The sequence below is a fragment of the Tarenaya hassleriana genome, unplaced genomic scaffold (assembly GCF_000463585.1).
Source record: "Tarenaya hassleriana unplaced genomic scaffold, ASM46358v1 Cleome29, whole genome shotgun sequence".
Classification (NCBI taxonomy): domain Eukaryota; kingdom Viridiplantae; phylum Streptophyta; class Magnoliopsida; order Brassicales; family Cleomaceae; genus Tarenaya; species Tarenaya hassleriana.
In genome coordinates this window covers 1,433,982-1,455,562 of record NW_010966092.1, presented here as the reverse complement: position 1 = coordinate 1,455,562, position 21,581 = coordinate 1,433,982, and the positions used below count along the sequence as shown (strand labels likewise).

The window sequence follows — 21,581 nt, the reverse complement described above, 5'->3', positions numbered from 1 at the left end:
TGTGATTTCTCTATCGAAAGAGGGTAGAATTGGTTGGTTAGAATTTAATTTCATCTTATTGGTTGTGTTATTGATACGTTTCTAACTTGCGTTTCCCGTTTCCTAGTGGTTTCCCCTGTTTTGATGATGAATGCCGATCTTTTTTTATATAAATGTAGGAAGCTTGCTCTGTTAACAAATGTAGGCCGGTTACTAGAAAGGCGCGGAAAAGAGTTCTTGGGTTCAAAGTACAGGAATCCGGTTTCGAGCTTCTCAGATTTTCAGGAGTTCTCTGTATCAAACACTGAGGTTTGAATACCATTTGTGCAACCTTCATGGATCGGGTTCATAGTATGTGTTTACTGGAATGTGTAAAAGTTCTCATGTTTCATTTTCAGGTGTATTGGAAAGCTGTTTTGGATGAGTTGAACATGTCGTTTTCAGTACCTCCTCAATGCATTTTAGACAAGAACACATCTGGTGATAACCCAGGTGGTGTTTGGCTTCCTGGAGCTTACTTCAATCCTGCAAGAAATTGCTTGTCTGAGAATTCCAAGAGAAGGTTAGGTGACATTGTGATAAGATGGCGTGATGAGGGGAGTGATCATCTCCCGGTGAATACCATGACACTTCGGGAATTGCGAGCTCAGGCCTGGTATGGCTTCTTCTTTCTTGTTCTTCATCCCTGTGAGCTGTGTTCCCAAGTGTTGTTTTTTCTTTACATATCAAGTAAAATCAAATCTTTGTATTTATGTAGGTTGGCTGCACATGCTCTTAATGCCTTGAATTTGGAGAAAGAGTCGGCAATTGCAGTTGATATGCCGATGAATGTCCACTCAGTGATCATCTACCTTGCCATTGTCTTATCAGGACATGTAGTTGTTTCCATAGCTGATAGTTTCTCTCCACGCGAAATATCAACCCGGCTTAAAATTTCAAATGCCAAAGCCATATTTACTCAGGTAAGCCTCTAATTTTCTCTCGACTCCTCGATGGTTTGAATCAAATGTAGTATTTGTTAACATGCTATCTGAATGGTTCTTGTATAAAGAAATCAATACAAAAATTTGGGGTTTTCATCCAATGCCAGCAATACCTACATCGTTTTATTTTGTCTCATCTCCTCTATCTATATACTTGTTTGTTTACAGGATATGATCATCCGTGGAGACAAAAGCATTCCTCTTTATAGGTGAAATCCTCTAACCTACTCGGTTTAATTTTTTTCCTTTTAGTACTGAATGTTACCATTGTTCTCACCTTATCTTTTCAGTTTTTCAGAAGAGTCGTTGATGCAGAAGCACCCATTGCAATCGTTATTCCAGCAAGAGGGTCCAGCTTCAGCATGAATCTGCGCAAGAATGATTTATCTTGGGACAATTTTTTGGGAAAGGCGAGAAATTTCAGGTAAACTCATGTATGTGTTTGAAAATGTCAATATATCATATATTCATATATATGTATACATTTATTCCTGTATGACACTCACATATACATGTAACACTTTATTGCAGAGATGTGGAATTTATTGCTGTGGAGAAACCAGCGGGAGCCTGCACAAACATCCTTTTCTCATCAGGAACAACAGGTGAAGCGTAAAAAAAAAAGGAAAAAAAAATGCATCTTGGCCTAGTATTACTCGTATTTGTTCTTTGTGGTTTCGGTTCTGAAACTATGTTATGATTCTCCGTATAGGAGAACCAAAGGCCATTGTATGGACAAACAACGCTCCATTGAAATCGGCAGCAGACGCATGGTGCCACATGGATGTTCAGAGAAGTGATGTGGTTGCTTGGCCAACGAACCTTGGTTGGATGATGGGTCCATGGCTCGTCTATGCTTCATTGATGAATGGGGCTTGCATGGCATTGTACAATGGATCTCCTCTTGGTTCGGGCTTTGCCAAGTTTGTACAGGTACTCATATCATTATGATCTCGAGCTCTTAATGTACATCCTTCTAAGCAATACCTCCTTAGATGCGTATCAAAATACGAAGTTCATTAGATGTGTATATGACTGCGTTGAACTGTTGCATGAATCATGATTCATGAATCATTGGAGTAGCTTCAAATGAACTGAAATCTGTTATGTATTTTTTTCTTCTAGGATGCTGAGGTGACTATACTGGGAGTAATACCGAGTCTTGTTAGGACATGGAAAAACTCAAATTGTACTTCTGGATATGATTGGTCTAGAATCCGGTAAGTCCCAGGTCTCTGGCTCTAGAAGGTCTTAAAATATGCATTGAACATTGTTGTTTCGTGCTCTTTTTTCAGATTGCTTGCGAAATACAAGGAAAACTAATTTCTTTCGAACTTTTTGTTAGTTGCTTTGGATCCACCGGAGAAGCATCCAATGTGGACGAGAACCTTTGGCTGATGGGCAGAGCTCATTACAAACCCGTGATAGAGTACTGCGGTGGAACTGAGATTGGAGGCGGGTTTGTCTCGGGATCTTTGCTTCAGCCTCAGTCCCTGTCTGCTTTTAGTACAGCTGCCATGGGTTGCGAGCTATTCATCCTAAATGAAGATGGCTATCCTCTTGTAAGCAACTTAACCCACATTACTCTTTGCAGGATTTAACTCGTATCCTTGTCAGGTTTTGAGTCCTTGTTTCTGCAATCATATTATACTTAAAATCTTTATTACCTATCTTTTCATGGGTTCTAATCTGTATTCCTTTTTTTCTTGTTTTAGCCTCCAAACATGCTGGGAATTGGCGAACTTGCTCTTGGTCCTCACATGTTTGGATCGTCGAGCAAACTTCTGAATGCCAATCACTATGACATTTATTTCAAAGGAATGCCCACATTGCATGGAAAGGTGACAAATACTTACCACAGTTACATCTTACAGATATATTTTCCTGGATTGAGTTTTATCTGTACTGGTTTATATTAGATTTTACGTAGACACGGGGATGTATTTGAACGAACTTCCAGAGGATACTACCGTGCTCATGGCCGGGCTGATGACACAATGAATCTTGGTGGCATAAAGGTAGTTTTTTTCTCAACAACACCCTTTCTCGGTAGTATCGTGTAGTGACCTGTCTATTGAAATAGATTTTGTTCTTCATTTTTATCGCTTGAACTAGAATCATGGAGTTGTGAGAAAACGTTGTGAGACACTATGGTAACATAAATTACAAATTTCAGTATCAAAGGAACAGAAACGGGCATATGAGCGTAGTTCATTAACCAAGGATTGTTACTGAAACAGGTGAGTTCGGTTGAGATCGAACGGGTCTGTAACCATGTGGATGACAAAATCTTGGAGACAGCCGCCATCGGAGTACCCCCGCCAGAGGGTGGTCCGGAGCAGTTGGTAATAGCTGTTGTGTTCAAGAACCCAGTGCATGATAATGATCTGAACCACTTGAAGAAGTCCTTTAATTCGGAGCTACAGAAGAAACTGAACCCGTTGTTCAAGGTAATTAAGTAAAACCCTTTTCTGGAACAAGATATACAAGCATGAATGGTAAAACATCAAGGAAATAAGCTTTTGAAAACAATCATATAAATACACGAACTTTGAAATTTCTACCCAAATGCATAAACTTGGCAAATATTACCATAAACTCACATCTACTATGAGATATATGCAAAGTTTATATAGGTTTATGACAATGTTTACAAAGTTTATGTATTTTGTTGATTTATATTATGATTTTTGAAAGTTCGTGTTTTTTTTTTCAAGACGTCCGAAAACATTATAATTATGATTTTTAAGATGAGTTTGGTGACGGGGTTCAGGTATCAGACGTGGTATCACTGCCATATCTACCGAGGACGGCGACCAACAAGGTTATGAGAAGGGTTTTGCGCCAACGTCTCGCCGGTCCGGACCGACACTCCAAGCTGTGATGAGGCAATATTCGTCACGTACTCGATCGTTAATCTCGAAATTTGAGATTTGGGCAAAACGTAATTGTTGTACAAATGGAATGAATGAATGATGAATGCTGGATTGGCGTGAATAAATAGTTCTATCGGCGTCGTCGCTTTTTAGCTTGTACATATGCGATCTGTAGTTGCCATAAGATTCCACTATTGGGGCTTTGTAATTGAAAATTATAATATCAAAGTTTTTAAAAAAAGAACATGTCCAACTTCCGAAAACTTACACTGCATTAACAGTTTGTTATATATATATATATATATATATGTATATATTATATGTATATGCTTATGCGCAATGCAATAAAACCAAAAGCATATGCCAAATCTGTGGAAACTGTTATTACACGTGTTAACGGAATTCGGAATCTGAGGCAAAAGGAAAAATTATTTTTCATTTATAATTTTATAATTTGTATTAAAATTCGCTCGGTCGGATTTTTAAGAGGACCGTAAAATTTTATCCAAAAATACATAGAATTTCTAATATACTAACCGACCAGTCACCCAAAGGGATATCTTAGACCGATCACAAACGGCACTCTCATATATTGAAACGACAGAATGGTAAGAACTTCACTAACGTGCGTATTAAGTGTAGAAGTCACATTACTTTCTTAGGAAATGCAGCAGTATCAACTAAACATATTGAGCCACTGAACTTGGAACACAGACAGAGGATCCAAATACAAAAAAAAATCTATCTATATATATATATATTTCCTTAAAGTGACTCAATCCAGGTTTGATTCATTATAACAGGTCTCTCCAAATGTTGTTTACCTGATCTAATCAGAACAGAGAATGGTAACTCAATCACCGCCGACTTGACGCTTCCACGAGTCTTCTACGATCAGTTCATCCACCCCCCACTCCTCGTAACTGATCAAAAGATCATATGATGCAAGTCAAGACAAGAGTAAGAGTGCCAAGTCAACCGAGTGAGCAGAATATGGCCTCATTCCGAAATGAACGGTGATACCCTCATGATATAAGTGACAAAGAAAGATCCCTTCGGGCATGTACGTTGATACCCTCGTGATGTAAGTGATAAAGGAAGATCCTTGTCTAATGGGTTCCATGGGAAACATCAATCTCACAACCCATATGCAATAAAAACTCACCTTCCATCCGGTAGGTAGCGCCTGATCGTGAAGGGTATTTTACGCTCACGCAGCTCTTTCATTGCAATCTGGACAGATTCAAAAATTCGTCACTATCTTAGTAACTACATCTATTGATAAGTACCCATGAAAAGTATGAGACAGGCCAAAAGAACAAAGAAAGACTGTTTAATCAGAATCTAACCTCAAGTGGATCGGTCTCACCCTCCAACTCAACCATGACAGGAGCATTCATGCTGTATCAGCACCAAAGAACAAATGAACAAAATAAAGTGCTTCAGCCAACCCTCGCAAGCGCATAAGATTGGAATAATCGTCTGTGTGTGAGAATATTCACTGCATCGCCTACAATCTTTCAGTTTTGTGATTGAAATTCATAGTTATTTCCTCACAGAAGTCCATATTAGTCTACAATTGAGGTAGTTCGGTGATTCAACCACTCTGTTTACTAAATGTAACCAAGGAGACCAACCTTGTATTTGAGGATGTGTTCTTGATATATTGATATAAAATCAATACCCAGAAAGGTAGAAACCAAACCTTATTTGCAGAGCACGAGTACCAAGGATCCTAGCACGTTCATACTTGGTCATATACTTTGATGTTTTTCGTGGGCGTGCAGTCTGTTCTTCCTCTGCCTTATCATCTGCTTCAAGAGGCTCACCTGGACCATCATCGTTCTCCTTGTTATCCGCATCTTCTTCTATCCCTTCCTGCCAAAGGATGATCAAAACAAGTTATGGCTGCAAATAAAATTCATGGTCATTTCCTACAAAAAAGATTATGAATCCTTACTTCTACTTCAGGCTCCGGCGGCTCATCCTCATACCTGAACAATAATCAATTGAATCGAATCTCATCATTGTCTAAACACCACAATATTCAGCATACAAATACAAAACAGTTGATAAAAAAGATAATTGTTCTTCAGGAAACTGTTGCTGAGGTTTACCGAGAATTTGTTGAATCCCAATCACAATTATATTTACTTCAACATTATCAACAGCAACAACAAAAAAACTAAATTGCTTTCTTGTAACTACGAAAAGAGAAATGTTTTAGGATAATTAGGGCACAGGAGACGAAGAGCATAAAAAAAGCAGCAGCGAACTTTCGCCTTGCAAATTCCTAATACGCAACGTTCTCTCATCAGGGTCTAACAACAAACAAAACCATTGGAAAAGAAAACACCGCTGAAAATCTGGAAAGAACTATATCTCTGTCATACAATCAGAATACCACCGCATGTTTATTCCCTTCGGACTCAGAATCAACACGAATCAATCGCTTTCTGAACACATTAGTTGAAAACTTTCCTCAATTCATATAAAATTTCACCAAACACGACACCGTATATGGATGATTTCAATTTAATGCTGAACAAATCAATCTTCTCCGTTCGACATACTTCGCCAGGAAGAAAACGGGAGTCGCCTTGAACCAAACGAATCATACAGTAAAATACATGAGAGAGAGAGAGAAAGAGAGAGAGAACCCGAAATCATCGACGTCGTTGTAGTCTTCGTCGGCCATGGTAATTAGCACCGTAAGCTTCTCCTTGATTTCCCGCGCTCCCGAGAAACCCTAGGTGAGGAAAGAATTAGAAGTGGATGGAAAACTATAATTTCCTCGATAATTTATTGGCCATAAGGTTTTTCACAATTTCATATATTGGGTTTAAATAGCCCAAATGTTTTATTGGGCCCTATAAATTCGTTGTAAAAAATAGGTATAACAACGCTGAAATTAACTTTTTTAAAAATTCCAATTAAATTTTTAAATAAACTTTATATCAAAACCAAAAAAAATTTAATTTGTATTAATTTAGTTATTTTCACATCAATTTTTAAGATACATTTATAATTTAAATTTATCATTATAAAAAAAAGTAAAACTTCAGCCTAGATAGATAAATAAATAAATATAATAGTTTTCTGTATTAATCTAAAACATTAAATTTTATTCGGAATAAATAAATAATTTAGGTTTCAATTGAAAGTCAATTGGTTCGCGGATGTTTTCCTAAACAATATAAATTCATTCCAAATCCCTACAACCCCATATACAAAAAAAAACAATACATAATTCACCCTCCAACCCAAAAGAATATAACAGAACATTTAATATATTGACCAATAAAACATAAACTTAAAATAACAAAGATTGATTATATATATATATATGTATGTATATATCAGACAAAACGGCGCTTCCATGGGACCTTGTTGTTTCTTCGGGCACAGCAACCAAAAGAGTAGAGCAAGACGACAAGAAGGAGAAGACAAGAATTGAAGACGAGGAGAGACTTCCAATCTCGTTGGAACTCGCTGAGAACTCCGATCTTGCAAGATTCGCACCCGAAGCAGAGTTGGTTCTGCACGTTGCTCCACGCCTTACAGTCTCCGTTCTCCGCATCTGCCATTCTCGGCGGCGGTGCCGGCGTCCACCACGTGGCATTCACCGACTGGAAGCCGCACTCCGCCGGCGGTCGGCAGCATCCAAACTGATGATATTTGCATTTAGTCAGTTCTTAAAAGTTCAAAGCAATATGGTGTTTGATCCTATTGTTTTTTTTCTAATAAAACCTGTCTTAGTTATTTCTTTTTAATCCTCGAATTAATCGACCAACCTCAATAAGACATGTTTTTTTTTCTTCCAAAGTAAAATCTCTGACTTATAATTCTACAATCCATTTATGTAACCCTAACATATTATAAATTCTCGTAGCAACATCTGTTGGTAAATTTGGTTATTATTTCTCGTGGTTGGCTAATGGCTATATCAGGCTTAGAAACAAGTAATCAAAACATGCAAACATATATATATATATATATATATGTATGCGCAAATACACACACATATATATATATGTACCGTGTGTGTGAATCGATAACACAGATATATGCATTAACGTGCGCAGATATTCTTATACACAATCACACGTATATATAGTTATATACATACCTGGACGGAAGAGAGATGGTTGGAGTAAAAGTCAACGCGATGGCCACCAAAACTCTTACAAACCCTAGATTCAGACAAGCACCTCCTGATCCCATCCCAGTTCTTCCCACGAAGTAGATGGTCCCTGACCCAGTTCTCGAGATTGGCGGTCTTCACACGACCAACTCCCTTGCCGGAGAAAGCTTCTCCGGCGGAGTGATTGGTGACGAGGAATACAAAGACGGTGAAGACTATGAGGAAGAGGATGGCAAGGAAGAGGACGATGAGATAGAGCGTCATGATGACGTGGCTACCGTACAGAGCGGCGATGAGGCCCAAGGACGAGACGAAGAAGATGAGAGTTGCTGTTACGATCAGAGGGTTTTGGATGAAGCGTTGGCATTGTGATGGGCCGTGGATGAACACGTAGACAGAAAACCCTACTGCCGTTAAGCCCGCCACCGCGAGGAGGGCGTTCACCGTTATCACGACGGCGTTGCTTAGCCGGAGCATCGTCTGCACCGAGATATAGAGATATAGAGATTCTCCCGGGAGATATGAAGCAGTTTTTTTTAGAGAGAGAGGTGGGTTATGGGAGATCTCTCTCCCCAGATGTCGGTTATATATGTGTTAGAGACGTACGAGGAACAATATGGATATAAAATTATAATCAAGAAAACTATATACCTTTTTTTCGCGAAAAAAGTTTTAAATGTGTTGTAGCTTTTCATTATTCGGTGGTGGGTGTATTATAGTTTTTGGTCAACCTTTTTTATATTGATATTATTCGGGTTAAAATCATTTAGTAATGGCTAGCTATAACCAATCCAATCAAAAATCAAATTGAATGTCATATCAAATATGACGTTTGGTAATTGTCGTTTCTTCTTACATACATATATACATACACAATGAACGGTTTTGTTTTTGTATTTTCTTGCAATATGATAACACCACGTGGCAGGTGTTTAACCCCTTAATTACGTGATTACCACTTCGACGCCTGCCACTACGCCCGACGTGGTTGCCTTTACAAGCGGTGGTTCGGACGGTCTTAGTCAATGCGTTGACTTTGACTGAAAATGTTGGCCAAAGTTTTATTTTTATTTTACATACAAAATGCATGCAGTTGATATTTTGTACGGCAAATTTATTTGAAACCGAATAATTCATTGCTCAGAATTCTCAGTTCATGTACACATATATTCCAATCTCGTGAGCAGGTGTTCTTGCATGTACACTCCATTCTTGACTCTCTGCTTCTCTTCCTCCTTATTTCGTGCTCGTACATAAATCATCACATGCATGCATGCGTCAAATACAATTATTATCTCTGAATATATATATATCACTACAAAAGCCATTTTGCAACGAAATTACTTTGCAACGAAAATTTTTCGTTGCAAAATAACAGTTTTTTTGTAGTGTATATATATATGATTGAAGAGACATGCATTTTATTACAAGACTGTTTGTCTCTACGGATTAGATGTCTGTGAGGATTCATCCTTATTCCCCAACATGTTGTTCAATGCCCCGATGTATGCTTCGACGCTTGAAACAATAAAATCCATTCCCTCTCCTACGCCACTTTGGTTAAGAACCAAAAAAAGTATATATGTCAAAAAAAAACGAATGCATATATATATGGTTTAGTTTTATATATTTTTAAGGGAAAAAGCCCTAAAAAATCCTGAACTTGCAAAGTGCGAGAAAATAAATTTCTGAACTTGCGAGCGTGCCAAATAATTCCCGAACTTGAAAAAAGTGACTTAATAAATCCTAATCTTGTTAAAAAGTGTCATAATAGTCCTTAATATAAAATTATTAGAATAATATGATTTTGAGTCCTCCGTGGCGGGTGACACGTAGGATTTTTTAGCCATGTAATCAGAATCGAGTTTTAGAAAACCGGTTCAATAAAATCGGTTTGAATAGTAAAATCATGGTTCAGTAAATGCTAATAAAAAACCCTAAATTTACCTTTACCAAATCTGAGTCCTGAGATCAAAACCCAATCGCGCGTCCTCCATCATCAGCGATTTTTGAAGAAATCGCCGGCGATTTCGTCGTCGTGAGTGGGCGTCTCTTTCTTCTTTAGGCGGCGTTGTTCTCTTCAGGAAGCGGTGTCGTCTCTCTTCAGTCGGCGGCGATTTGGCGTTCGTACTGTCTCCTTCTTCGACGGCGAGCTTAGTTCTGTGACTGTCATCTTCTGGCCATGAGGTGAGTATTTTCGTCATGGGCTCTTCAAGATTTCAACAAACATGTGTGCAAAATTTTCGTGTTGGACAGATTTACAATGATATTTGACCGCGATTTTTTTCTGTTGTGTTCTTCTTCGGCTGCGAATTTACAGGCTTACAGTGAATGTGTATTTCGGAGGGTGCACTGATTATGATGAGAGAGTTGAAGAGAGTTAGGTTTCGGTGGAGTTTGTCGATTTGGGGGTAAAAATAGATTTAGGGTTTGTTTTTTCAATCCGGTTTAACATTATAAAACCCGGTTCAATTCAATCTCATTTATTCCCTAAACCCGATTTATCAAAACCACCTTCTGCGCACGTGGAAATAAAATCTGACGTGGCTTCGCACATCACAATACACGTAGGATTGAGTTTCAGTCAAAATTGGTCAAATATTCATCTGGCACTTTTTAACAAGATTAGGATTTATTAAATCACTTTTTTCAAGTTCAGGAATTATTTGGCACGCTCGCAAGTTTAGGAATTTATTTTCTCGCACTTTGCAAGTTCAGGATTTTTTAGGGCTTTTTCCCTATTTTTAATAAGGTAATTTACCTAAATGTCTGATCTTCCGATACGAAATCAGGATTTGTCTGAATGGAAACTCGAGTCGTTGTCTTTGTTGTGGAATCCACGCCTCCCAATACGTCGTTCGTAGAGTATTCGAGTAATCTTACCGGTTCCTGCAATTAATAATGCATACATGCATAATGTTTATTAAAAAAAAATTGGTGATTATAATTTTCCTTCAAAAAAAATGGAAAAAGGAAAATGTACTTTGACGATGAGATCGACGGCCTTGTAGGCTGAATCAACAGGTCCATTCCCGACCGAGCAAGCCTTGTGTTCTTCTCCTTTTGGGTCAACCAGTTTGACCGTGGCCATTGACTGCCCAGCTGTTCCACACACCACCTATATATATATACGCCATTTAACTTACTTATACATAATATATATATACATATATATATATATATATATACACAGAGCTAGAGAGAGAGAGAGAATTGAAACTTGCAATGTTACCTGAACGTCTAGAAGCTTCCATGTAACTTCATATCGAGTAGTTTCGCCATCGGAAACCAATGCTATGATGTCGGCATCGCTAACTCTCTAAATGCACGACGATGGCAATGCATGCGAGGTTCCATGCAAGTATAATTATTATACATATACCCACAAAAATGCGCGTCGCTTTGTAATACGATATATAAGTAGTTGCATAGATTTGTTCATAGTGAACCTTTTTTTGGTCGGCTATAGCCTTGAAACGCCAAAACACAACGTTCAGCTTTTCATTGTCGAGTTCGTATCCGAGCTGTGGATCAAATTACCAAATGTTAATTATGACAGAGAATAATCTTGTTCGTTGGTTGAAGCTGGAGGCGGAAACAACGGACTGGAGATGTTGGAATGAGTCAACAGACTTATTCAAAGCTTGAATAACCAATTCCTCATTTCTCTCCGATTTGTTATTTTCAATTTGTTGCACGATTTTTTTCAGTCCTTTGCATTTGTTTATTTAAGGGTAAAGTGAAGTTAATAAAGTGTTGAGCTTTTCCCAAAACTCATTGTCGTCTCTTTCATGTTCTGTTTCAAGTGTTGAAAAACAGAGTAACAAAGCGGGTCTTTGTTACTACACTTGGTATCAGAGCACGGTTCGCCGTGAATGCCGAAATTCATGTCACGTGAAGAATCCTCAGGCAGTGCTGTCCGTGATCGGGACACCACTCAGACGACGACGAACATCGAAACAGGGCTCCAAGGAAAGGAGGGGAGTTTTTCGATTCAGTATCCTATGCTGACAAGGACGAACTATACGGTGTGGGCGATGAAGATGCAGATTTGCATGAAAGCCCAAGGTGTATGGGACACGGTCGTATCCGAAGGGCCAGTCGATGCAAAGAGAGACAACATGGCACTAGCAGCGATCTGTCAAAGCATTAGCGAGGAGACGTTTTTGCAGATCGGTGTTAAAAATACAGCCAGAGAAGCTTGGGAGGCACTGAGAATTCTCCATCTTAGAGTTGCGAGAGTGATGGAGGTCAGAGCACAAAATTTGCGATGGGAATTAGAAGGAAGCAAAATGGGAGAAAACGAGGGCATAGATGATTATGCAGGAAGAATCTTCACTATTGTAAGCAAGTTAAGATCACTGGGAGAGAAGGTTGAAGAAATCTACGTTGCCAAGAAAATTCTGAGGTCGGTATTGGCAAAATTCATTCCAGTGACATCAACATTTGAGAATGTTGGAGATCTGAAGAACACAAGTGCCGACGAAATCATCGGTGCTCTCAAAGCTCATGAAGAACGATTGAAGAGCTTTGAAAGCAACACAGATGAACATGTTCTGCTGACTCGAGGAAACCAAAAAGCAAGAGAAGGAGCGAGCAGCTCAGCTGAAAGGCGTACTCGAGATCAAGGAAACTCCAGAGGAAGGGGTCGTAACATGGGATATCGCGGCAGGGGACGCGGTAACCTCGGAAGAGGACGAAACTTTGACGTTTCGAGAATTCGCTGTTACAATTGCAATGAGCTTGGGCATTTTGCAGTTGACTGTGAACTGAAGAGAGAGGATGAGGAACAGGTTCATATAACTCAGCATAAAGAAGATGAACCTGCATTGCTGATGATGGAGATGGGTGAGCTGACCCACTCAGCAGAAGAAAGTAACAACAAGGTGTTGTTGAATGAAGAGAAAAGTGTGGATCTGAAGGAAAATCAGACAACAGAGACTACTTGGTACTATGATACTGGGGCAAGTAATCATATAACCGGAACCAATGAAGCTTTCACAAGTCTAGATGAAAGCATGAAGGGAAATGTCAGATTTGGAGATGGAACCTTGATCGAAGTTCAGGGAAGAGGCACAGTCACCTTCAGATGCAGAAACCATGAGCAGTTGAGGATGCACAATGTGTATTACATTCCCAGACTCAAAACCAATATCATCAGTCTCGGCCAATTGGACGAGTCCGGAGCAAAGATCATAATCGAAGGGGGACTAATGAAGGTATTCAATGTGAAGGGACAGCTGATGGCCAAAGTACCAAGAGCATCGAATCGATTGTACACCATGACAATCTTGCAAGAGCAAATCTGTCTGTTGACAGAAAAAGAGGAAGAAACATGTATCTGGCATGAAAGATATGGGCATCTGAACTACCCAGCCTTGAAGGAAATGGGAAGGAACAAATTGATCACTGGGTTGCCTGACATAAAGCCAACAGAGAAGAGTTGCGATGGTTGTCTTGTGGGAAAACAACATAGGCACAGTTTTCCCAGAGCAACCATGTTCAGAGCTAGCCGACCATTAGAGCTGGTACACGGAGACATTTGCGGACCTATAACGCCAACCACTCTTGGAGGAAACAGGTACTTTCTACTGCTCGTTGATGACTACAGTAGATTCATGTGGATTGACATGCTGAAAAACAAGAGTGAGGCTCTAGAGAATTTTAAGAAAATAAGATCAGCCGTAGAAAGGCAATCCGAAAGAAAGATCAAGATGCTACGAACTGATAGAGGAGGCGAGTTTACCTCTGGTGCGTTTAGTGATTTCTGTGAAGCACAGGGAATTCTCAGACAGCTTACTGCTCCATACTCGCCACAGCAGAATGGCGTGGTAGAAAGAAGAAATCAGACGGTGGTTGAGATGATCAGATGCTTATTATGAAGCAGAGCAGTACCTGATCTGTATTGGGGAGAAGCGGCAAGAACGGCGGTGTATCTCCTGAACAGATCACTCACTGCCAGTGTCAAGGATAAGACACCATATGAAGCCTGGTTTGGAAAGCCTCCAAACGTGTTTCATCTTAGAGTGTTCGGATGCATTGGTTATGCTAAAACAGTTGGTACTCATCTCAAGAAGCTAGAGGACAGAAGTGTGAAGCTGGTGATGCTCGGATATGAGCTAGGATCAAAAGCATACAGACTATTGAACCCAGATACCAACAGAATAGTGGTAAGCAGAGATGTGTTTTTCAAAGAAAAGGAGAGTTGGAGTTGGAAAAGCAAGGAAGAAGAACCACGAAGAACAACAGGTGCTCAGGTCACTGTAACAAGTAATCATGAGCTCGAAGTGTCTGATTCCATAACTCCCACGACACCAACACAACCTGAGGAAGACGTTCAAGGGGCTGAATCCTCAGGTGAAAGCAGTGAGAACAGTTTCATGAGACCAAGAGGGTTCAAGACATTGCAGGAGTTGTACGATACAACTCATGAAACTGAACTCGAGGAGAATTTATACCTGCTCTCAATCGAAGAACCAACCACATTCGAAGAAGCAGTTGGAAACGAGAGTTGGAAGGAAGCTATGGTCGAGGAAATCAGATCTATAAACCGAAATGGTACCTGGAAACTGGCTGATCTACCTGATGGACATCGCGCAATTGGGTTGAAATGGGTTTTTAAGCTGAAGAAAAATCCAGAGGGTGAAGTGATAAAAGCAAGATTGGTAGCAAGGGGATATGTTCAGAAGTTTGGGATTGACTACGAAGAAGTCTTTGCACCAGTTGCTCGGCTTGAAACAGTGAGGCTTCTTCTAGCATATGCAGCGCATGTGGGATAAGGTTCATCACATGGACGTAAAATCTGCCTTTCTGAACGGAGATTTGGAAGAGGAGGTATACGTTCGACAACCGACAGGTTTCGAAATAAAGGGAAAAGAGGAGAAGGTGCTGAGGTTAAGGAAAGCCCTGTATGGTTTAAAACAGGCACCCAGAGCCTGGAATCAGAAACTTGATCAGAGCCTTAAGAAGATTGGGTTCGACAGATGCAATCTGGAACATGGCGTATACAAGAGGGAAACAGATAAAGAAGTCCAGATTGTTGGCGTCTATGTCGATGACCTGATAATCCTGGGTTCGATGGCAGAGAACATAAAGAACTTCAAGAAGCAGATGCAAGAGTTGTTCGAAATGAGTGATTTGGGCTATCTCAGTTATTATCTGGGAATTGAGGTGAAACAGGAGCTCGAAAGTATAACTCTCAAGCAAACCGGTTATGCAGAGAGACTTCTAGAAAAAATGGGTATGTCTGATTGTAAGCCTTGTCGAGTTCCCATGGATTCCAGGATGAAGCTGAGCAAAGAAGATGACAGTCCACTGACAGATGCCACACTATACAGAAGCGTGATTGGAAGCTTAAGGTATCTGGTCCATACACGCCCTGATATTGCTTTCTCTGTTGGTGTTGTTAGTAGATTCATGGAAGCACCATCAACCAAGCACCTAAGCGCAGTGAAGCAGATTCTTCGTTACATTAGGGGAACGCTTAATTTTGGATGCAGATACACAAGAAGTGATAAAGAAGCCAGACTTGTTGGGTTCTGTGATAGTGATTTAGCAGGAGATGTTGACGACCGAAAGAGTACAACAGGGGTGATGTACTTTCTTGGGAGCAGCCTCATCACGTGGTTATCACAAAAACAGAAAGTGGTAGCCTTATCCTCTTGTGAAGCAGAATATGTGGCTACAACGGCAGGAGCTTGTCAGGGGATTTGGTTGGAAAGGTTGCTGTTCGAAATCAGAAGACACCAAAATCGAAGAGTAAAGCTGATGGTGGATAACAAGTCGGCAATTGCACTTGCACGGAATCCAGTTTACCACAGCAGAAGTAAGCATATCGAGGTGAAATATCATTTCATACGCGATTGCATCCAGAAGGGAGAGATTGAACTTGATTATGTGAGGACAGAAGAGCAAGTTGCAGACCTATTAACCAAACCACTGGCTAGAGACAGACTGGAAGAGTTACGTCACACAATTGGGGTCGGGAATCTGAAATCAAGGGAACAAGATTAGAAGGGAGAATGACAGAGAATAATCTTGTTCGTTGGTTGAAGCTGGAGGCGGAAACAACGGACTGGAGATGTTGGAATGAGTCAACAGACTTATTCAGAGCTTGAATAACCAATTCCTCATTTCTCTCCGATTTGTTATTTTCAATTTGTTGCACGATTTTTTTCAGTCCTTTGCATTTGTTTATTTAAGGGTAAAGTGAAGTTAATAAAGTGTTGAGCTTTTCCCAAAACTCATTGTCGTCTCTTTCATGTTCTGTTTCAAGTGTTGAAAAACAGAGTAACAAAGCGGGTCTTTGTTACTACAAATTAGGGGATACATGTTTAGATAACTTTGCCACCGGTTATAATTACGGGTATATATATAAGATATGAAAATATTATCTTAGATTATATATATATGTAATCGGATCAAACAATAATATTCAATGCAATCTCCAAGCAGCTATATATAAAAGATTAGTTAAGAACGAATACCTCTTTTAGTCGACTTTGCAATGCATGCCGGCCACTTTGAACAAATTAAAAACCAAAAAGAATAAGAACATGAAAGATTATACATATCACCAATTGCATGTATATATTAATTGAATATCATAAACAAATCATTAATCATATATATATATATATATATACGCACACGCGCACACACCTAAGCTTTCCAAGAACAATGCCGGAATTGTTGGCTCGTAGGAGCCCGACATCTTCCGGTGCTATGATCTCGTAGGTATTCTTGTGCTTCAGTACTCCATCCTGTGTGTTAACATTTACAAAAGTACCGAACGTTTTCAGATTCATTAATTTCGTCAAATTCAACTATTGTTCTTCGTCTTCCATGGCGTCTCGCCAACTGATGGATGCCGCTCTCGTGAACAAAAGCATTGGCTCCTACTATGGCCTTGTTTGGCTGCACATGCAAACCTGTGCACTCTTCAAGCTATACAGGTACACATATTAATTGTAGCATTCTCGATGTACATACATACATACATACATACATACATACATACATACATACATACATACATACATACATACATACATACATACATAGATACAAGTACGTGCTCACATAAAATTACCAGCTTGCTAGATGGGATAATTTGCCTCGTGTTAATTCCAGAATATAGGCCACCTAGAACATGTGGCCCTCGGCATTTCATAGCCATCACGACCTGCGCACAAAAAAACCCATGATGATGATGGTGATGGTGATGGTGATGATGACGATGATGATGATGGCACCTCTTCGAGCGATGCGTTTCCACCTCTCTCACCGATGCCGTTGACCGTGACTTCGATTTGTCTTGCTCCTGCGCATGCACCTTACGTACAGGCGCACGTGCATGTACAAATCAGAATAATATTATTCATTAGCAGTGACAAAAAAAAAAAACTTACGGCAAGTGTATTGGCAGTAGAAAGACCAAGATCATCGTGGCAGTGCACAGAGATTATTACATCATTAATCCCTCGAGTGTTCGCTTTAATGTCGGAGATAAGTTGTCCGAATTCGTTAGGGATGCTAAATCCAACTGTATCTGCAATGTTCAATGTCGTCGCACCCGCAGCTATCACTTCTCCTAAAATGCTGTACAAAAACTCCTTCTCCGACCTGCTTATATACAAATCTAACATAATTTCTATATATAAACCTATATACACATTCAAGAACCATATACTATATATGAAATGTACGTATATATTGGTGATTACGGGTACCTGCAAGCATCCTCAGGGCTGAATTGGACGTCGTCACAACCCAAATTCCTGGCGAAAGTAACCGTATTTGAAGCCATTTCGACGACCTTTTCGCGTGTGGTCCTCAGCTTATGCTTTATATGAAGATCGCTTGTCGAAATGAAAACGTGAATTCTCGGTCTTCTCGCGTGTTTAACCGCCTCCCATGCATCCGTTACGTCCTTCATGTTGCACCGTGCGAGACCGCATATCACTGGTACATAGTCCGTCTTCTTGTCCCACTATATATGGAAAAAGAACATAATTTAACTCTTTTGATCTTATTATAAAAACGGCATGCCGCTTTCGATTATTAAAAACGGCACGTGTTTTAGGTTTCCGATCCGTAAACGGAATGCATGTTAGGTGAATCACACCGGCTTCCTATATGATCTCTTTTTTTTTGGAAATGCATATCTATTTTGGGGGTTTCTAGACAAAGTTAGAGTTTTTTCCCGCCGTTGACTTAAATGGCTTTCTAGATCTTAAAGTCTCTATTTTTCTTTCTATACAAATGTTAAAAGTTTTTTTTGTTCATTAGGCAAAAAACTAGGTCTTGAAGATTCAATGGCAAGTGAACACCTCGTTTCCGACGGTCTTGGCGATGGTTTTGACCGCCTCGAAGTCGTCGGCAGAGGCGGCCGGGAAACCGGCGTCGATGACGTCGACGCCGAGCTTGGCGAGCTGCCGAGCAATGGCCAGCTTCTGCGTGGACGTGAGGGCGGCGCCGGGAGACTGTTCGCCGTCACGGAGGGTCGTGTCGAATATTCGGACGTAATTCTGGTCGGAGATACGGTTCGCTACGTATTCCGGTCGCCGGAGCGGAGATGCTGCGGCGTGGCAGTGGCGATGGTGGTGGAGAGAGAGAGCGGAGGACCGACTTAGGGCTAATGACCGGCGGATGGCAATTCTCAACGCCATTTTCGGACAAAACAAAACCACACGATACGACAGCTTTTGTGTGTGTGTTCGTTGATTGAAGATACGCATATACAGTCATAATATATATACAAGAAGCCGGTGAACTTCCGATTATCAATATACACGTGGGTATATATAATTGGTTGGGCGACTTGCCAGAGTTGAGAGCAATTAATAATTTAAATTAGTGGATTGGTAGGCAGTGTGACATAAAACATTAATTGACTCATTCAAGCTTGTATAATCCCCCCCCCCCCTCAAAATTAGTGAACATAAAACAGCAGTCCAAATTATTATTCAATTTTTTTTATTTACTTTGTTTTAAGAGCAATAAAAAATTAAAAAAATCCTATAACCGATTTCGAAAAAACAATATGCGAACTACATCTAGAATGAGTAGTCCATATGTGTTGTTGGAAAAATAAAATGTTAAAAAAATGCGAGTTTTATACGGAAAGAAAGTTGAATGCAGGCATTAATTTTGCGAAAAGTGGCATTTTAATAATTTGATTGTAATTACAAATTAGATAAAGTGCAAAAACTAATAAAAACGTGTAAAATATTCAATAATACATGTTTAGTTATTGAGTTTCTTGTGTCGGTGCGGGTGCCATTGGTGGTATGGATGTAAGTTACCTTCAATTTCTACTTGACATTAAATAAATCTAGTTATATTCTTTACCAAAAAAATTATAGTTTTATTATATATGGTTATAGTTTTATTATATATGGGAAAATGAAATATAAAGTGAATTATGTGAACAGATTTGAAAAAAAAAACAAGAGTTTGCGTTGCATATTATATATATAGAGAGAGAAGACAATAAAAGGGAATTTAAAAAGAAAAAACAATATTATAAATATAACTAATTAAAACAAACCAGTCCTGGATAACTGGTGAGATGGGGGTGCAAAGCACTTGTCCCGCCCCAAGTTCGAGCCCCAGGATGGGGAGGGGACCGAATATTTCAAAGCACATGGCTTACTCCCGGTCCGGAGATTAGTCTGGGTTTCGGTCCAGGACGCTCCGGTATCAAAAAAAAAACTAATTAAAACAAGAGATAGCATACACGACACGCACATCCATAAATCAAAACAAACAGAACCCATCGTTTCCGTACCCCCCAAAGATAAAACGTTGCCGAACTGTTTTGACTGAGAGAGGATGGCAGACGTGCCGTTTTTAATCAACACCAACGGCATGAATGTTACATCAGAAATCTGAAAACAGAACACATGAATCAGCAATCTAATTGGGCCGACCATTAGCCCAGAACCTGATGCAGTATTCGTAAATGATAATAAGCCCATTCGTAATATGTTTCATTTTATGTTAAAATAATGTTTTCCAATGTAATCTAATTTTCAATTCGAATGATAATAAATATCTGTATGGGCAAACTTTCGAGAGAATAAAACATCATATTATAATAACCATCAATGGACCTGTAACGTGTGTATATATATATATATATATATATTTCTGGTAAATTGTTATTAGAAATTCTAATAATATTGTTCAATGCTCCAATGTACGCCTTGACGCTCGAAACAACAATATCTGTCCCCACTCCCATTCCCCTGCGATTCATAATAATCATATGTATCAAAAATCTCAATTAAATCGATCGTTTGCATGGTTATAATTATAATATATATATATATATAGTAACGTACTCGAAGGTTTGAAGGGTTTCATGGGTTGACTGGCAATTTTTTCGAATAGAAACACGAATGGTTGAAATGGAGTCGATGCCTTCTGAAATGCCATCCATGGAGTATTCCAACAATGTAACAGCTTCCTGCATATACACACACTCTCACTATCATATAATATGTTATAATGACACGTGGCATTAATATATATATATATATATATATATATAAAGGAGAAGATGGTGAACTTTAACGATGAGGTCGACGGCTTTGTAGGCGGAATCAATCGGTCCAGTCCCGACAGAGCAAGCGACGTGTTCTTGTCCTTTCTTATCAACTAATGTGACAATAGCCGTTGATCGACTCAATGTCCCAGAACCACAAACCACCTGAACTTCTAGAAGCTTCCACGCGGGCTCATCAGATCGACAAGTATCAACATCTGAGACCAATGCCACAAGGTCTGCGTCCGTCACTCTCTGCATCATCCATTAATTGCAGTGTTAAATTTAATTAATAATAATACAAAATAATAATAATAATAATAATTATAATAATAACCTTTTTGAGTTCAGCCACAGCTTTGAATTTCAAGAAAACATGGTTTAGCTTTGTGTCGTCCATCTCGTAACCCAACTGACCAACCAAACCAATCACGACTTGTTAAACGTTGCACACTAGGGGTGGGCACGGGTCGGATACCCGGGAAAATCGAGAGATTTGGATTCGGATCCGGGAGGCTCGGGTATTTAACTATGAGATTTGTATCCGGGATTTGGTATTTACGAGTATCCGGGGTACGGGTATCCGGAATAATAGTCGGGTACTCGCGGATATCCGGATCCGGATTTATTTAAGAAAAACAACAATATTCATATATAAAATTTTTAAAACATGAAGATATATTTATAAAAATTGATGAATTATGATAAAATATATAAGACAAAAGAGATAATAAGAGACAAATAATAATAAATTTAATTTTTTTGAATTAATATTAAAAAAATATGAAATTATTTCATCTAAAATAATTGTATTTTATAAAAATGTTATATAAATATAAGATATAATTATTTATAATCATAATACGCGGGTACCCGCGGATATCCGGTTTTAAAAATTCTATTATCCGGATTTGGATCCGGATTCACGGGTATTGAAAAATAAGGATTTGGATTCGGATTTGAAAATTACGAGTACCCTAAAATCGGGTATCCGTGAGACGAGTATCCGACGGATACCCGATTTTCGGGTATTTGTGCCCAGCCCTAAT

At 39.3% G+C, this 21,581-nt stretch overlaps 5 protein-coding genes across 5 annotated transcripts in view; 1 reads left to right on the top strand and 4 right to left on the bottom strand.

Moving 5' to 3' along the window:
* Positions 1 to 3,999, top strand: part of LOC104818369 (probable acyl-activating enzyme 17, peroxisomal) — a 4,504-nt gene extending 505 nt beyond the window's left edge. The window contains exons 2-14 of the mRNA XM_010547933.1: positions 159 to 288; positions 378 to 634; positions 737 to 941; positions 1,131 to 1,171; positions 1,261 to 1,386; positions 1,494 to 1,567; positions 1,675 to 1,895; positions 2,088 to 2,182; positions 2,308 to 2,524; positions 2,678 to 2,803; positions 2,882 to 2,980; positions 3,203 to 3,412; positions 3,736 to 3,999. Coding sequence (XP_010546235.1) covers positions 159 to 288; positions 378 to 634; positions 737 to 941; positions 1,131 to 1,171; positions 1,261 to 1,386; positions 1,494 to 1,567; positions 1,675 to 1,895; positions 2,088 to 2,182; positions 2,308 to 2,524; positions 2,678 to 2,803; positions 2,882 to 2,980; positions 3,203 to 3,412; positions 3,736 to 3,846 — 1,912 coding nt within the window. The 3' untranslated portion in view covers positions 3,847 to 3,999. The remainder of the gene's footprint in view (positions 1 to 158; positions 289 to 377; positions 635 to 736; positions 942 to 1,130; positions 1,172 to 1,260; positions 1,387 to 1,493; positions 1,568 to 1,674; positions 1,896 to 2,087; positions 2,183 to 2,307; positions 2,525 to 2,677; positions 2,804 to 2,881; positions 2,981 to 3,202; positions 3,413 to 3,735) is intronic.
* Positions 4,000 to 4,459: 460 nt separating this feature from the next.
* On the bottom strand, positions 4,460 to 6,619 carry LOC104818368 (DNA-directed RNA polymerases II, IV and V subunit 6A). Its single transcript, XM_010547932.2, has 6 exons — positions 6,499 to 6,619; positions 5,799 to 5,832; positions 5,544 to 5,716; positions 5,188 to 5,239; positions 5,004 to 5,071; positions 4,460 to 4,761 (listed from the first exon to the last, which is right to left on the bottom strand). The coding sequence occupies exons 1-6, from the start codon at positions 6,534 to 6,536 to the stop codon at positions 4,692 to 4,694; spliced, it is 435 nt and encodes a 144-aa protein (XP_010546234.1). The 5' UTR covers positions 6,537 to 6,619; the 3' UTR covers positions 4,460 to 4,691.
* Positions 6,620 to 7,020: 401 nt separating this feature from the next.
* LOC104818367 (tetraspanin-12) lies at positions 7,021 to 8,511 on the bottom strand. Its single transcript, XM_010547931.1, has 2 exons — positions 7,968 to 8,511; positions 7,021 to 7,506 (listed from the first exon to the last, which is right to left on the bottom strand). The coding sequence occupies exons 1-2, from the start codon at positions 8,457 to 8,459 to the stop codon at positions 7,198 to 7,200; spliced, it is 801 nt and encodes a 266-aa protein (XP_010546233.1). The 5' UTR covers positions 8,460 to 8,511; the 3' UTR covers positions 7,021 to 7,197.
* An 802-nt stretch (positions 8,512 to 9,313) lies between these two features.
* On the bottom strand, positions 9,314 to 18,878 carry LOC104818365 (2-isopropylmalate synthase 2, chloroplastic-like). Its single transcript, XM_010547930.2, has 13 exons — positions 18,314 to 18,878; positions 17,714 to 17,973; positions 17,389 to 17,606; positions 17,237 to 17,316; positions 17,074 to 17,166; positions 16,839 to 16,928; positions 16,644 to 16,744; positions 16,469 to 16,502; positions 11,432 to 11,506; positions 11,215 to 11,301; positions 10,966 to 11,100; positions 10,744 to 10,871; positions 9,314 to 9,536 (listed from the first exon to the last, which is right to left on the bottom strand). The coding sequence occupies exons 1-13, from the start codon at positions 18,719 to 18,721 to the stop codon at positions 9,425 to 9,427; spliced, it is 1,821 nt and encodes a 606-aa protein (XP_010546232.1). The 5' UTR covers positions 18,722 to 18,878; the 3' UTR covers positions 9,314 to 9,424.
* A 1,023-nt stretch (positions 18,879 to 19,901) lies between these two features.
* Positions 19,902 to 21,231, bottom strand: LOC104818520 (2-isopropylmalate synthase 1, chloroplastic-like). The gene is made up of 5 exons (XM_010548135.1): positions 20,870 to 21,231; positions 20,557 to 20,787; positions 20,330 to 20,454; positions 20,099 to 20,233; positions 19,902 to 19,929 (listed from the first exon to the last, which is right to left on the bottom strand). Exons 1-5 carry the CDS (start codon positions 20,930 to 20,932, stop codon positions 19,902 to 19,904), a joined length of 582 nt encoding a protein of 193 aa, XP_010546437.1. The 5' UTR covers positions 20,933 to 21,231.
* Between the last annotated feature and the right edge of the window lie 350 nt (positions 21,232 to 21,581).